This window comes from Gekko japonicus, unplaced genomic scaffold (assembly GCF_001447785.1).
Source record: "Gekko japonicus isolate JY-2015 unplaced genomic scaffold, Gekko_japonicus_V1.1 scaffold5541, whole genome shotgun sequence".
NCBI classification, from domain to species: domain Eukaryota; kingdom Metazoa; phylum Chordata; class Lepidosauria; order Squamata; family Gekkonidae; genus Gekko; species Gekko japonicus.
Genome location: NW_015167223.1, coordinates 29095 through 42229, shown reverse-complemented (window position 1 = coordinate 42229; position 13135 = coordinate 29095). Strand labels below are relative to the sequence as shown.

At 49.3% G+C, this 13135-nt stretch overlaps 1 protein-coding gene and 1 non-coding gene across 2 annotated transcripts in view; both read right to left on the bottom strand.

Moving 5' to 3' along the window:
* Positions 1-263: 263 nt before the first annotated feature.
* LOC107112104 (peroxidasin homolog) overlaps positions 264-13135 on the bottom strand; it is a gene marked incomplete at its 5' end in the record, with an annotated part of 41869 nt that continues 28997 nt past the window's right edge. Inside the window, 5 exons of the mRNA XM_015413176.1 lie at positions 264-359; positions 3212-3305; positions 5906-6020; positions 9396-9604; positions 10944-11078. Of these exons, the coding sequence (XP_015268662.1) occupies positions 264-359; positions 3212-3305; positions 5906-6020; positions 9396-9604; positions 10944-11078 (649 nt within the window). The remainder of the gene's footprint in view (positions 360-3211; positions 3306-5905; positions 6021-9395; positions 9605-10943; positions 11079-13135) is intronic.
* On the bottom strand, positions 8332-8403 carry TRNAV-GAC. The gene has a single exon. It is a non-coding gene; the product is annotated as a tRNA-Val (tRNA).

Genomic DNA, 13135 nt, shown 5'->3' with positions numbered 1-13135 from the left:
ACCAAGCTGGACTCACTCCAGAGAGGAGAAACCTGACCCGGGTCCTCTTTTTCTGTTCCAGAGAACCCCACTGCTTTGGGAAGTCCCCATGAAGATCTCCTTAGAGAGCTTCCAGGATCCATGATATCCAACAGAAGCCAACTTCCTATTGGTTTTGGCAAAGGCCATCCCGAAAAACCCACACTTGCACTCGAGAACAACCCACAACCTCTCCTGCTTTCAGCACGGTCTCTCTCCTCACATTAGCACCAGGGAAGAGCTGGTCATCTCATCCGCCACTTGGCTCCGGTCTTCTGCTGCTGGCCAGACTTGCCCGGGCTTCTTTTGTGTTGCTTCAGTTGACCCTCCAAGGAACTGACCTGGTAGGGAAGGCAAGGAAGGTCCCATAAATACAAGCACTGCATTGTGGGACTGAACAGACCACACTGGTCTCTTTAGTCGTTAATGATGTGGGCAAACAGTGTTTCAGGAGCAATGGAAACCCAACATCGGGAGTCCTATTTGCTTAAATGCTTAAATAAACAGATGAAGCTACGTACTGAATCAGACCCTTGGTCCATCAAGACCGTATTGCCTACTTAGACTGGCAGTGGCTCTGCCCAGGTGGATGCACTGTCTTGAGCTTCGTTATCAGTTGCAATCCAGCAGTCTCTCTTTCTAATCTCCCTCTGAAATTCCTTTGTAAGATAATTGCTACCTTTAGGTCAGGTTAAGTCCAGGACATTCAGTCGCTGACCTAAAAGTAGCAGTTCTCTTACAGAGGAATTTCAAAGGGAGATTAGAAAGCGAGACTGCTGAATTGCAACTGAGAAGGAAGCTCAAAGTGCATCCTCCTGGACTAAATCGAGACCTAGGTTTCTTGTCACCAATGCTGATTTCTCCATGCCTACTACCCCTCTGCATATCACACTTGATCCGATCACGCCTGCTATTGTCATTCACCTGCTATTGCTGTTTGCCTGCTACAGTCATTTGGCATCTGAAACCACTTCACTTTTCCAGTATACAGGACCGATGGACTCACGTTCTAGATGTATCTGAAGAAGTGAGCAGTGACTCACAACAGCTCACCCCCTCCCACAAATTTTGTTAGTCTTTAAGGTGCTACAGCTAGGGATGTTAAAAAAAAAATCGGCCCATTCGGATTTGGCTGAATTGGGCAGAATCAATTTCGGCCAGCATAAAGACTTCTGCATGTCAATTTCGGCAGTAGGAGCATTCAGGAGTCTTTGGCCAGCCAAATGTATCCTATAGGCCATTGAAGTCAATAGCGAAAACATAGGGTATATTCTGGGGGCTGGAGGGGAGGGAGTTTGATGGAAAAGCGCCAAACTTGCAGGTTAGCTGCTGGAGCCTCTCCCCAAGATACCAACCAAGTTTCAGGAACATTGAACGAGGGGGTCCAATTCTGCGGGTCCTCTAACAGGCTGCCCCTATCCCCTCCATTGTTCTCTATGGAGGGAAAAAAGTTACGTTTGGGGGCTTGACCCAAGTACTGGAACAAATGTCACATCGACCTGCAATCAGATACAGCTGTACCAGCAAACAAAACGGGAGAGGGGGCCAAGTACTTGGCCAGGCACATTAATCCTAAACCACACCCCTGGGGCACTGCCCCCCTCTCAGGGATTCGCCTTAGACTCAGCCGCTGGGTATGCAGGTCTAGGAGGCGACAGTGGGTATCAGCCATGCCCATTGCTTTCTCACGCACCAACGCCGATCTCAGCAGTGCTGCCTCGGTTGCGAGCCGCAGTTGCTCAGGCAGAGATCCAGCCCTGAGCGTCAATTAAAATAATCTGGGGTGTTGCTGTTGGCCCACGCGCTTGGGATTGCTTATCTTTTGTCTAGGAGGTACGTCAGAAAAGGCATGATTCAGAGATAGTGGCGTTGGTCTTGGAGGAAACAAAAGATGTCTCGGGAAACTCGCAAGGAGTTTACCACTGGTGGAAAAGAATGCCCAGGTGGAATGTTCGGATGAACACGCATTAAACTGCCTTCTACTGAATCAGACGCCTTGGTCCGTCGAGGTCAGTATTGTCCACTCAGACTGGCAGCGGCTCTCCAGGGTCTCTCAGGCTGTCTTTCACGTCGTCTACTAACCTGGTCCTTTTTAGCTGGAGATGCCGGGGATTGAACCTGGGGCCTTCTGCATGCCAAGCAGAGGCTCTTCTCCTGAGCCCACCGCCCCTCCTGATGTTCCTTGTGGGAAAGTGCTGTAGCTCAGGGGAAGAGCATGCTTTGCCGCTAGAAGGTTCCAGGTTCAGTCTTTGGCATCTCTGGTTCAAAACATGATTGGTAGCGAGTGCTGGGAAAGACCACAAGCTCCAGAGAGGCGCTGCTAGTCAAAGGAAGCAATGGCGAACTGTAGGGGCCAAGACTCTGAAGGTATGACTCAGAATGGCCTGGGCTAGTCTGACCTGGTCCAATCTTGGCAGCTAAGCAGGGTCGGCCCTGGTTAGTACTTGGATGGGAGACCACCAAGGAAGTCCGGGGTTGCTACATGGGGGCAGGCAATGGGAGACCACCTCTGAATGTCTCTTGCCTTGAAAACCATCAGTCAGCTGCGACTTGATGGAACTTTCCACTATATTAATGAGAAGACATGGCAGAGAAGGAGAAGGAGGACGAGGAGGAGGACGAGGAGGAGATTGGATTCATGCCCCGTCCTTCACTCGGAGTCTCAGAGCGGCTGACAATCTCCTTTCCCTTCCCCTCCCCACAACAGACACCCTGTGAGGTAGGCAGGGCTGAGAGAGCTCTGAGAGAAACTGCTCTTGAGAGAACAACTCTGACAGAACTGTGGCTTGCCCAAGGTCATCCAGCAGGTGCAAATGGAGGAGTGGGGAATCAAACCCGGTTCTCCCAGATTAGGGTCCGCACACTGAACCACTACACCGAACTGGCTGGTGCCAGCCAGTCTGAGAGAGCTGTTTCCCCCTTAAAAATTTCACTGGAAAGAAAGAAAGAAAGAAAGAAGGAAGGAAGGAAGGAAGGAAGGAAGGAAGGAAGGAAGGAAGGAAGGAAGGAAGGAAGGAAGGAAAAATTGTTCTTTCCCCCAGCACTTGCTTTGCATGGTACTCCAAAAGGGAAAACAGTCCTCAGGTTATTTTGGATCAGGGGCTGTCATTACCAGCAAGTCCAGTTTCTGCTGACCCACGGCACTCCATTCTGTTTCTAGAGGTCCCGCCCCCCCCCCCCAGGTGTACTCTACCTGCTTCCGAAGAGCGGAAACCATTTGTTCAAGTTCGTTTACTAAAGACTCGAGATCTTCCTCTTGTGCGTGATCTGGAGACGGCGCTTCCATTCTACAAGAAACGACATACCCAGGAGGTTTGAGGTGGGTGGCCCCATCGGCCTGCAGCAGGAGAGCAAGGCTCGGGTCCAGTAGGACGTTAAAGACCGACAAGTTCTCCAGGGTATCAGCTTTTGAAACCCAGAGCTCCGTTTGTTAGATAATGCCACCCAGTCCACTTTGGTATCAGATGGAGCTTTGACTCTCAAAAGCTTCTGCCTTGGGAATGTTGTTGGTGACAGAGTGGGGATTCGAACCTGGGTCTCGCAGATCCTAGTTCAGCAGCCAAGCCACTACACCCCTACACTACACTGGTTCTCTTTAATTGGGGGGGGCAGCCTCCACTCAGCTGCCCCCTCCCCTGTCCCCGTCCCTCCCAGGAGCTGCGATAGCGGATGCTCCTTAGCTAACTCAGAGAACTTCAGGAACAGAATGGAAAAGGCAACTGCTGAATTACACTTGGAACAAACACCCCTCCAGGACTTAACAGGGATATTGATTTCCTATCCCATCACATATGCTCAGGGGTCATTTCGTAGAAAAAGAGGTGCAGGAGCTCATTAGCATAACTCATTTGCACATGCCACACCCCCTGACGTCACCGGAAGTGTGTCAGAAGGCAACACCCACTGCTCAGGCTCCACTGGACTGTTTTGGATTGCTAGCTATTGGGGGTGGGGACGTGCAGATCTGTCCTCGCAGAGGAGGGAGAGCTTGTACCTGAATAAAACTTGGTCTTAAAGGTGCCACTGGACTGTTTTGGACCAGGGTGGGGGTGGGGGGAGGCTCTGAAACTTATCTGGCTGCTTCTTGCCCTGACTGAGGGCTGCTGGGAGTAGGGGGTGTGGCTTGTTGTATGTGCCCGCCCCCTGGGCTCTTTACTGCCGGAGCTCCGCTCTTGTGCGCTCCTACAGGAAATGACCCCTGCATATGCTAACTCATTCAGTCCTCACACACGTATTCTCACCAAGAAGGGCGATACTTCTATATTTTAATTTTTTTTGAAATAGTATATTATAACGGTGATCGTAATGCAATGCACTATTTTGTTGATCTCTGACATAACACTGCGCCCCAGGAAAAGGATCCTGTCAGTTAACTCAATGTTTTAGCGAAGCAAAACGTTACTTAAAAACAACAACTCAGTGTACTACTCTTAACAATTAGGAATATAATTGAATATGTAATGTAATTTGGAATGGTAGATTTAAGTGTAATTCTCTGTTCTGGGGACAAGGAAAATACTTTACACAGCCAAGATGCTGTAAAATTTGCCTCCGTGCTTGAAAGGAGATGGATGGGAGCCAGTGTTCCCTCTAAGCTGAGTTAGTGTGAGCCAGCTCACAGTTCTTTAAGCCTCTGGCTCACACATTTTTGTCTTCGCTCAGGAAGGATGGCTCCAGAGCAAACTAACTTATGCAGTAGCCAAATTGCTTGCTCACAACTTGAATGCCAGTAGCTCACAAAGTAGGATTTTTGCTCACAAGACCCCACAGCTTAGAAGGAGCATTGATGGGAGCTAATGACTGGATTCTCACATCAACCTCCAGTCCTGACATATTCATTACCTATGTTGTCCCCCCCCCGCAGTTGTACCAAAACAGATGATAACCAGAAACAGAGGTCATTTCGGGGGGGGATCGCGAGGGATCGCAGTTCCCCCGGGTGAGCTGCCGGCCTTGCAGGTCCACCGCTGGGCCCCTCATGGGGCTCGGCAGTGGAGCTGCAAGGCCGGCGGTGGCGGCCAGAACCATTGGGGGCGGGGTGTGTGGCCTTATGACACACTTCCGGTGATGTCAGGGGGTGTGGCCTTATCACACACTTCCAGTGATGTCAGGGGGTGTGACATATGCTAATGAGTTATGCTAATGAGTTCCCCTAGCTCTTTTTCTACGAAACGACCTTTGACCAGTAACCGAGCTTCTCATTCTCTTTATTTGTTAAAAAACATCTTCACTATTTTGCATGCTAATTTAACAAGCCACCCTCTGTATACATACAACTATGATCTGTAATTCCATTTCGTTGTCTGACGAATGCGCACACCTTGAATAAAACTTTGTTGGTCTTAATATGCTGTAACATTGTAGTAATGATTTTATATGGTTTTAACCTGTTTTTATGTGTTGTCTTACGCCTATTTGTGCGCCGCACTGAGCCCGCATTGTGGGGAGGGAGGGCTATAAATTGAATGTATAAATAAATATAAATAAATAAACAGTGCCACTGGACTCTAATTTTGTTCAACTCATTCCACAGACACCCTTGAAGACGTTGGGTACTTTCACGCATGCTAAACAAGGCAGTCGCAATTCACTTCACCAACCGTTTGCAAGTGGATCTTGCCGTTTCGCACGGTAAGATCCAGCTGCAAAGTGCGTCGAAAGTGCTTTACTCAGTGTGTGTGTGAAAGACCCTATTAGAACATCCGTCACAATAGCTTTTCCCTGGTGGCATTACGAACGGACTAGCAAGGTCCCAGATCCAGCACAAGTATCAGCCTACGTAGCAAAGGATATGCCCAACAGTTTGGCACAGAATGAGTGCAGATGGCAGGGGAGATGTCTAGATACAATAACAACAATCATAAAGAGGTTGGTAAGCACACCACACCTTGGGACTCCAGGCTTGGCGTTGGAAGGGTTTTCTTCCGGGTAGCTGAAGCCGGAAGCTCTCTTGCGTCGGAACTGTTGCGAAAGGGCCCTGAACTGGCCCCGCGTCCTACAGTCTGGGGGGGAGAAGAGAGAGGAGATATTTGAGTGCAGTGTATCTGAAAGGCTCGGAAATGTATCCTCCAATTCCAGTCTAGGGTTGCCAGCCTCCGGGTGTTCTTATGTCTGGGGCAAGTGATGCTCTGTCTTCTTGGTGCTTGGGGGTGGGCTACAGTGGGAGGGCTTCTGGAGTTTTTTTTGAAACGCATGTGCTCCTTTAAGCAGAGTGGGGTGCTGTAGTTGACTGATTCCCGCACTGAGCACGGGGGTTGGAGTAGGTGACCTCTAGGATCCCTCCTCACTCTGTGTCAAGAAACTGGCCTCCTTGAAGAGAGTTTTTCTGACTAAGGGTTAGTTTTCTTGACTACAGAAATCATCACCCCCACCTGCCACCTTGTTCTCAGAATTGTTGCTTAAGCCGGCAGAAGTGATTAACTTGTTAACTGAGAACTGTCATCTAAAGTGGCTGACAGCTCGCAATTTAGAGATCTATCCTGGGAACAGCTTTTTATTGGCTAAATGGTTTTTCTCTCTGCACTGAGAACTTCAGCTCCATCAGAAAAAAAAAAAACTGCCCCGCAAGCCACAAAATCCGGGTTATGGGCTTGCTAACAGTTCTCCAGGGTCTCAGGCAGATGTCTTTCCCATCACCTACCACAGAGGATGAGCCGTGGCTCAGTGGTAGAGCATCTGCTTGGTATGCAGAAGGCCCCAGGTTCAATCCCCAGTTAAAAAAGACCAGACTCAATACCCAATTAAAAAGACCGGGCAGAAGGTGGTGTGAAAAACCTCTCTGCCTGAGACACCGAAGAGTTGCTGCCAACCTGAGTATGAAAAGCAAAGGAAACAATCTGTGCTCAACAATAAACAATCACAAGTCTTAAACAATTGTATCTAAATGTAATTAGGATATAATAAAGACGACACAGTCCTATGTCATACAAATATAATGAAATTAAACACAACAAGGCGTGTTTTACATACCACAAGACACAGATATATTTATACTATCAGGACTCATTTCCTGCTGGAGCACCACAAGACACAGATATATTTATACTATTAGGACTCATTTCCTGCTGGAGCGCACAGGAGCGATGCTCCGGCAGTGACAAGCCAAGGGGGCGGGCACATGAGCCAGCCCTGCCCCTGCTCCAGCAGCCCTCAGTTGGGCCACGAGGAACCAGAAGAAGGAAGGTAAGTTGCTTGCCTACCCCATCCTCACCTTTCCTGGCCACACAGAAGCTATCCAAAACAGTCTAGTGGCACCTTTAAGACCAAGGTTTATTCAGGTACAAGCTCTCTCTCCTCTGCAAGAACAGATCTGTACATCCCCCCCCAATAGTTAGCAATCCAAAACAGTCCAGTGGAGCCTGAGCAGTGGGTGTTGCCTTCTGACACACTTCCGGTGATGTCAGGGGGTGTGGCATATGCAAATAAGTCATGCTAATGAGCTATGCTAAGGAGCTCCTGCACCTCTTTTTCTACGAAATGACCCCTGTATACTATATTGATCATACATCAGAAACTGCAATAATATAGAACACAATTTCAGTTTTAATAGTTCCACAGGAGTTCAAGGATTCACTGGGGCCCAGTGGATGAACTAATTATAGGTCCCTCTGATATTCTTCTCTACATGTAAGCCAGCTGATAACAAGCCTCATTTCACCAAAGGCTTCTTCGCAAAGGCTGTGGTCACACACACTCAATAATCCACTTTCAATGCACCTTCCAACTGGATTTTGCCAGTTACCGCAGTAAAAGTCCAATTGGAAAATGCACTGAAAGTGGATTGCAAGTTAATCATTTAGTGTGTGTGACCGCGGCCAAAAAAGATGGAGCTCATAGTTTTCTGCTCCAAAAGGAAAAATTTCACCAACATGTTGTTTCCTTGCACAAAATTGCTGCCAATCTCAAGTCAAAGTGCAAAAATTCTTGAGATTGACAAAAATGCTGAGAGATTGTGTTCTATCTTACTGGAGTTTCTGGTGTATGATTGATACAGTTTTTATATATATATATATGTGTGTGTGTGTGTGTGTGTCCGTCCGTCCTGTGGTATGTAAAACACGCCTTGTTGTATTTAATTTCATTATATGAGTATTACATTGGACTGTGTCTCCTTTATTATATTCTAATTACATTTTGACAGAATGGTTTGAGACTTGTGGTTGTTTATTGTTGAGCACAGATCATGTCCTTTGTTTTCGCACACTTTTTCTGCACTGCTGTCTGGTTTCGGCTTTGCCAACCCGAGTAGGCAATACTGACCTCGATGGACCCAGAGTCTGATATGTGTCTTCGTGTGGTTGTGATCCTTTCAACTGGAGACGCCGGGGATTGAACCTGGGACCTTCTGCATGTCAAGCAGATGCTCTGCCACTGAGTCACGGCCCCTCCCCAGACGTTCACACGCCTCAGGAGCCTGCAGCCATCCCACCCTTCCTCTGTTGCAAACTGCCCCCTGGAAGAAGGATACCCTTCTTTCTGAGTGATCAGCCACTGCTGTCCAATATCCAAGCCCCTCTCTCTCCCTCCTCCCGCAGTTGTTCAGGACCCCTGTTTATTTTGCTAAAAAAAACCCCAAACAGCTGGCAAGGAGGAAACTTCACTGGCCGCCTAGGTGAAATCCTCCCTTTCCTCCTCTCCATTTCCAGATGCAAATCACTTCCTTTTCAGGACACTTGGCGGCTGAGAAAGGGTCAAACTTGTGAAGCTCGTCCCTCCGGCGAAAACTGCTTACAGCCCTTACCCTGACGGGAGGATGTGACTCATGGGGCAGGTATTTGTCTGTCCTCCCCCCCCCCATCTGCAGTGCCTAAAGGGATTGCATAACAGAACCTCGCCTGGTTCTCAGCCCTCCTGCTTTTCAAAATCAGATGAATAACACGATGTTTCTGCACACGTCGAAGGCAATATCTTCCCAGGGAGGCACAAGATACTGACAGGGGCTGACAGGGGGTGGAGAACTTTGGAATCTATGAGAATGCCCTCGGGGGAAGGGGGAGGGAAAGGCACCCTCCTTCTCCCGTGCCCCACCCGTAGCTACAGTGGGGCATTTTGGGGCCTGCCCCCGACTTCCTGCCAAGGCCCCCTCCAACTTCCACTCAGCCCCCAGGCCCCCCAGCTCTCTGGGCCACCCGGAGGACTCCCCACCGCCGCCCCTTCCCCAAGTCTGCTCCCTTCCCCATGTAGGCAAGCAGAGTGCGAACGCCACAAAAGTGAGTTTTTAAAATGTTTATTTTTATTTCATTTTTTATTTTGTGACGTCAGTGCCCCCCGACTTATTTAAAGCTCCCCCCCCCGAATTACAAAATCCTGGCTACGGGCCTGGTTATGAGCGTTATTCTTGGATGTTGCCCTTCCGGGACCCAAAACCAACGACTGACCTTCGCAGCAGTCCTGCCACATGCGCAGATCCATTTCTGGGATTTCCTCGCAGCTGACCATGCCCTGCGGGTACGACGCCACCCGGAACACGTCTTTCTGGAGCTGCCCGATGTGGTCGCTGTTGTCGCAGATGATGCGGGCGAGGGACGTCTGCCTTATCTGCGTGAGCTGGGCCGGAGTGAACACTCCCGGGTTCTCGTACCAAAACCTTAGGGGGAATCGTAAGCTCAGATATCAGCACCTGACCCGCTAGGGGATGGCAAGTGGGGAAGGACAAGCTGAGATGGACAAATACACTAGGGGTCCATGTCTCTTTACCTATTTCCCTATGGCCTTAAGGGAGCATCTCTGATCAGGGCTAGCCCAGAGTGACAGTGGGGCTACTGGGGGCACCGCCCCCTTCCTTAAAGGGCCAGCCCCACAAGATTTTTGGGGGGAAGAAGTTTTTTTGAGAAGAATCGGGGGCGGCGTGCATGACCACCCCGCTTCTTCTCAAAAGCATGTAAAGGGATCCCTTAAATGCTTTTGAGAAGAAGGGGGTGTGTGTGTGCGTACCCCTCTCCCTCCCTCCTGCAAGATTTAAAAGGCCCTCCAGCTGATTGGTGGGCCACCTGCCCCCCCCGTCAATCAGCCAAAGGGCCCTTTAAATCCTGCAGGAGGGGAGGGAGAGGGGTGATGTTTTGGGTCCCTGTCTTTTCCAAATGACCTCAACACTCCAAGGTCACGGGCATGAGGCCCCCCGCCCCCCCCGATTTGCCTGCATGTATGGCGATGCCAGAGACTGAAGATGGGACTTCTTTTTGCATGCAAAACATACACTTCACCATTGATTAAGAAGAAGAAGAAGAGGAGGAGAAGGAGGAGATTGGATTTATACCCCGCCCTTCCCTAGCCAAGGGAGTCTCAGAGCGGACGACAATCTCCTTCCCCTTCCCCTCCCCACAACAGACACCCTGTGAGGTAGGTGGGGCTGAAAGAACTCTGACAGAAATGGCTGTTTTTCAAGAAGAGCTCTTATCAGAACTATGGCTTGCCCAAGGTCATCCAGCAGCTGCAAGTGGAGAAGTGGGGAATCAAACCCGGTTCTCCCAGATTAGAGTCAGCGCACTTAACCACTACACCAAACTGGCTGTCTTATACCTCACCGTTCACTACCCAAGGGAGTCTCAGAGCGGCTTACAAACTCCTTTCCCTTCCCCTCCCCACAACAGACGCCCTGTGAGGGAGGCGGGGCTGAGAGAGCTCTGACAGAAACGGCTCTTTTTCAAGAACAGCTCTTATCAGAACTACAGCTTGCCCAAGGTCATCCAGCAGGTGCAAGTGGAGAAGTGGGGAATCAAACCCGGTTCTCCCAGATTAGAGTCCGTGCACTTAACCACTACACCAAACTGGCTCTCCTTATGCCCCTCTTTTCTGAAATGTATCTGTCACTAAGGAATCTGTGAGACGGAGATCACTTTTGAGGTCCTCCTAATTAAAAAAAAAACACCAAATACTTTGGATGGAACGAAAAAAAGGTATTGTTTCTGAGTCCGTATTCTGAGTACCTGTCTCCATCCCGGAGTCTTCTAAACTGAGTTGCAAATAAGCACATCAATGTGGGTCCGACCCTGGTACCGGGGACCAGATCTTCTACCATCAGTGCAGGAAACAAGTCGATATTCTTAGTGATTCCATATAAACTGCAGACAAGGGGGGAAAGAGAAATCAAAAAGAGTGATATTTCCTTGGTTCAGTCTATTCGATGGTGTATCTGCAATATAGGACTCAAAATCAATTTCCTCCCCAACCAACTGTAGCTTTGTGAAGGTCAGGGGTAATTTCGTAGAAAAAGAGGTGCAGGAGCTCATTAGCATAACTCATTAGCATATGCCACACCCCCTGACCTCACCGGAAGTGTGTCAGAAGGCAACACCCACCACTCAGGCTCCACTGGACTGTTTTGGATTGCTAGCTATTGGGAGGGGGGGATGTGCAGATCTGCCCTAACAGAGGAGGGAGAGCTTGTACCTGAAGACAGGCCAGGGGGGGCTCTGCAATTTACCTGGCTGCTTCTTGCTCCTTGTGGCCCGACTGAGGGCTGCTGGGAGCAGGGGGGGGGGCTTGTTGCATATGCCCGCCCCCTGGGCTCCTTACTGCCGGAGCTCTGCTCCTGTGCGCTCCTGCAGGAAATGACCCCTGGTGAAGGTTATAAGGAATCTTGCCCTGACCTGGATGACCCAGCCTATGCTGATCTCGTCAAGATCTTGGAAGCTAGTATGTGGACGGGCGACCTTCAAGGAATACCAGGGTTGTGATGTGGAGGGAAGCAATGGCAAACCACCTCTTGCTTTGAAAACCCCTATGGGATTGCTATAGATCGGCTGTGACTTGATGGCAAATAGTAAAAGGAACATAATAATTATAATTAATTATCGTATGGCATTGTATGTAGGATAGGCAGGAGAGCCTAAGAATGTCTGGCAACCACAAGTTCTAGCTCTTTTTTCTTAGCATTATGCACCACTAGTTGGCGAGCTAAACTTGTTTTTAAGGCAAGAGACGTTTCAGAGGTGGTTTGCCATTGCCTGCCTCTGCGTCATGGCCCTGGTATTCCTTGGAGGTCGCCCTTCCAAATACTAGCCAAGGCCGACTCGACTTAGCTTCCGAGATCTGACGAGATCGGGCTAGCCTGGGCTATCCAGGTCAGGGCTAAGAAGAACATAAGAACATAGGAGAAGGCATGTTGGATCAGGCCAATGGCTCATCCAGTCCAACCCTCTGTGTCACACAGTGGCCAAAACCCAGGTGCCATCAGGAGGTCCACCAGTGTGGCCAGATAATAATAATAAAGGATCTCAAACCACATTGCCCAGGATTGTTTAGTGAAAGTCATGACCGCTGACAGAGGCATAAAATTGGCACATGGGGGTCCTTGGCACATTCTTCAAGGTACGTACAAGTTGGTCCATTGGGAAAGGACTGCCACCTTGATATGGAAGAAGGAAGTGGGGGGATGTGAATAATGCAGTCTCATTGTATGCTGGATTACACTTCTATTGCAGGAGGCAATAAGCAAAGGCAATGGAAACAGAGACACGGAGAGCAGCACCGTGATTTCCCCCTCTTCCTACTGCAAGAGATCTACAAAGGTCATACATAAGGAATATACTTTAAAATGTTTAAAATGATTAAAAGGACCATCTTCTCCAGCTCCTGACTGCCAACCTCAAGACCTGCTTCTGTGGGCCTGCCTGTGAAGTGAGGCAGGTGACGACCAGATGCGTGGCCTTCTTAGTGGTGGCACCCTCTCTGTGTAATGCCCTGCCACTTGAAGCTCGCCCGGCATCTACTTTCTTAGCATTTAGGCACTAGGCTTTTAAATTAATCTTTTAAATCCCATTGTGCTGATTTTGGGCTTATTTTACTGCCTGACAGTACTTTTATTGCCTGCTTTTACATTTATGATTGTTTCTAGAAGAGGAGAAGAAGAAGAGAAGAAGAAGAGATTGGATTTATACCCCGCCCTTCACTTGGAGTCTCAGAGCGGCTTACAAACTCCTTTCCCTCCCCCTCCCCACAACAGACACCCTGTGAGGTGGGTGGAGCTGAGAGAGCTCTGACATAAACTGCTCTTTTTCAAGGACAGCTGTGCCAGAGCTTGTGACTGACCCAAGGTCACATCAGCAGGTGCAAGTGGAGGAGTGGGGAATCAAACCCGGTTCTCCCAGATTAGAGTCCGCACACTTAACCACGACAC